Below are 2,500 nucleotides of genomic sequence, written 5' to 3'. Positions count from 1 at the left end.
TGCTCACAACACACAATAACACACAGCAATAGAACTACACTTCACACGCACACACACACAAACTCACATACACACACACACACTCACATACAGGTTTAGTTCAGAGAAGACAATAACACACCGAAACACACTTCACACACACACAGGCGCGCGCACACGCACACACACAGTTCAGAGCAGACAATATCACACAGGAATACACTTCACATATACAAGTATACACAATAACAGAACAGAATACACTTTGTATACGGTTCAGAACAGGCACACACATACAGCAAAAACATGCACACACACACCAATGACGTAAATCTTTCCATCCATTTCTCTACACCGCATTCCACATTATTACGCAACTGACATTTTTCGCTGTTTCCCCAAATAATCAACATAAATGAAAGTCTTCATAATTTCCAAGTCATCAGCCATTAGAGTACAATTAAAAAAGTTTTGAATGAACCTTCCAATGATAACGGTATACAGCAAAAATGATCATGGAGGTAAATCAATAAAATTCATAACTTCAAATGTGGTGTACCCGAAACGATGACAAGAAATGACACCAGTAGCTTTGTCAGCTGTTCCTTCAGAAGGGTGGGCTTGAGTGTGTGTGTGTGCGTGTGTGCGTGTGTGCGTGTGTGTGTGTGTGTGTGTGTGTGTGTGTGTGCGCCAGTGCAAGCATGTGTGTGTGTGGTGTGTGCACATACAAGCGTGCGTGAGTAGTGTGTGCACATACAAGCGTGCGTGAGTAGTGTGTGCACATGAGTGTGTGTGCGCGCGCGCGTGTGTGTGTATGTGTGTAAAAGCATGCATGTGTGGTGGTTGATGTGCGTGCGTGCGTGCGTGCGTGCGTGCGTTTCCTCTTTAATGATTAAATTATCCCCCGACCTTGAGGCAGTGTGACGGAAGGGTGCAGGGCCAACGCCAGCCGGCCCAGTTGCCGCGGTGACAAGGCTCTTACGGTGACAACCCCAATTACCATCCTGACACGCGCTCAGGCCCGCCACCACCCTCTCCCTCACACACACTCGACATCAGCACACACACACACACACACTCTCTCTCTCTCTCAACATCAGCACGCACACACACACACACACACCTGACAGAGCCCTCACTTCAGCACTGCGTGTGTCATATATGTGTGGACTTCGCTCAATCAAAATCAAACGGTAGAACGCCACAGCATTGTGTGTGTGTGAGTGTGTATGTGTGCGTGCGTGCGTGTTTAAAGATCAACCGCTGTGCAATCACAAACACACATTCCGCCCGGATGAGGCACAGAACATTTTTTAATGGAGTGTGTTGGTGTGTGCAGGTGTATTAACTTCAACAGGGATGGGAGTGTGCATATATCTAAGGAAGAGTAGTGGTGTAGTGGGTGTGTACTGTATGTCGCAAAAGCAGCACGGCATAGTGTATGTGTGTGTGTGCGTGCACGTGTGTGTGTGTGTGTGTGTGTGTGTGTGTGTGTGTGTGTGTGTGTGTGTGTGTGTGTGTGTGTGTGTGTGTGTGTGTGTGTGTGTGTGTGTGTGTGTGTGTGTGTGTGTGTGTGTGTGCGCGTGCGCGTGCGCGTGCGCGTGTGTGTGTGTGTGTGTGTGTGTGCGCGTGTGTGTAAGAAAGTGTTGTAGGGATGCATGTAATGGTGACATGTAAGGGTCATCTGCATATTTCCCATGGGGCTTTGAGGCACCGGACTCTGGGAGGCATCAGCTCATTTACATTAGACTCCCTCTGGCGTGCTCACGTCACGTGCCCAACACACACGCATACACACACACCGTGGGCACTGCTTGGAGCAGCGCTGTACACATTACATGTTGAGAAGTAATGCGGCATACAGGCCTATAGTTGCGCTCAATCTGAGGTGAGAAAATCACATCTAATACACTCGCACACCAGTCACACCAATCACATCACACACAGGAGCTCACATTTCAGACGCAGATGCAGACAGACAGACAGACAGACAGACACAACAAATTATCAAGGAACAGAACATGAAACAAACTTACTTCTTGAAGCCATTGATAAGACTCCCTCTGAAGACACTCAGGTCAAGAGCTGGGAATGAGGGATTGGATACTAGAGACGAGAGAGAGAGAGAGAGAGAGAGAGAGAGAGAGAGAGAGAGAGAGAGAGAGAGAGAGAGAGAGAGAGCGAGAGCGAGAGCGAGAGCGAGAGAGAGAGAGAGAGAGAGAGAGAGAGAGCGAGAGAGAGAGAGAGAGAGAGAGTTAAGTTAAGACTATGACAAACATGTGATGCCATGGTGTGATATACAATAGTGGTTTCTCAAGTGGGGGTCAGGACCGAGAGACAGCAGAAGGAAGGGGATGACTGCATTCAACTCAAACAAATGTTTATGTCCACATGCAAGTGTATTTACCTGCCTTTGGTGGGTTACAAATCTAAAGAAAACACTTAATACTTAAGGACAAAAAACATTACGACGAGTCCGACACAACACGATGGGAGAGGAAACGATAGTAAAAGACGGAGT

At 47.6% G+C, this 2,500-nt stretch overlaps 1 protein-coding gene across 1 annotated transcript in view; it reads right to left on the bottom strand.

The window, feature by feature from the left end:
- lrpprc (leucine-rich pentatricopeptide repeat containing) overlaps window positions 1–2,500 on the bottom strand; it is an 88,576-nt gene that overhangs the window by 58,479 nt on the left and 27,597 nt on the right. Inside the window, exon 14 of the mRNA XM_063191331.1 lies at window positions 2,016–2,085. Within this exon, the coding sequence (XP_063047401.1) occupies window positions 2,016–2,085 (70 nt within the window). The remainder of the gene's footprint in view (window positions 1–2,015; window positions 2,086–2,500) is intronic.

Source organism: Engraulis encrasicolus, chromosome 24 (assembly GCF_034702125.1).
Source record: "Engraulis encrasicolus isolate BLACKSEA-1 chromosome 24, IST_EnEncr_1.0, whole genome shotgun sequence".
Taxonomy (NCBI): domain Eukaryota; kingdom Metazoa; phylum Chordata; class Actinopteri; order Clupeiformes; family Engraulidae; genus Engraulis; species Engraulis encrasicolus.
This window is presented reverse-complemented; position numbering and strand designations above follow the sequence as displayed.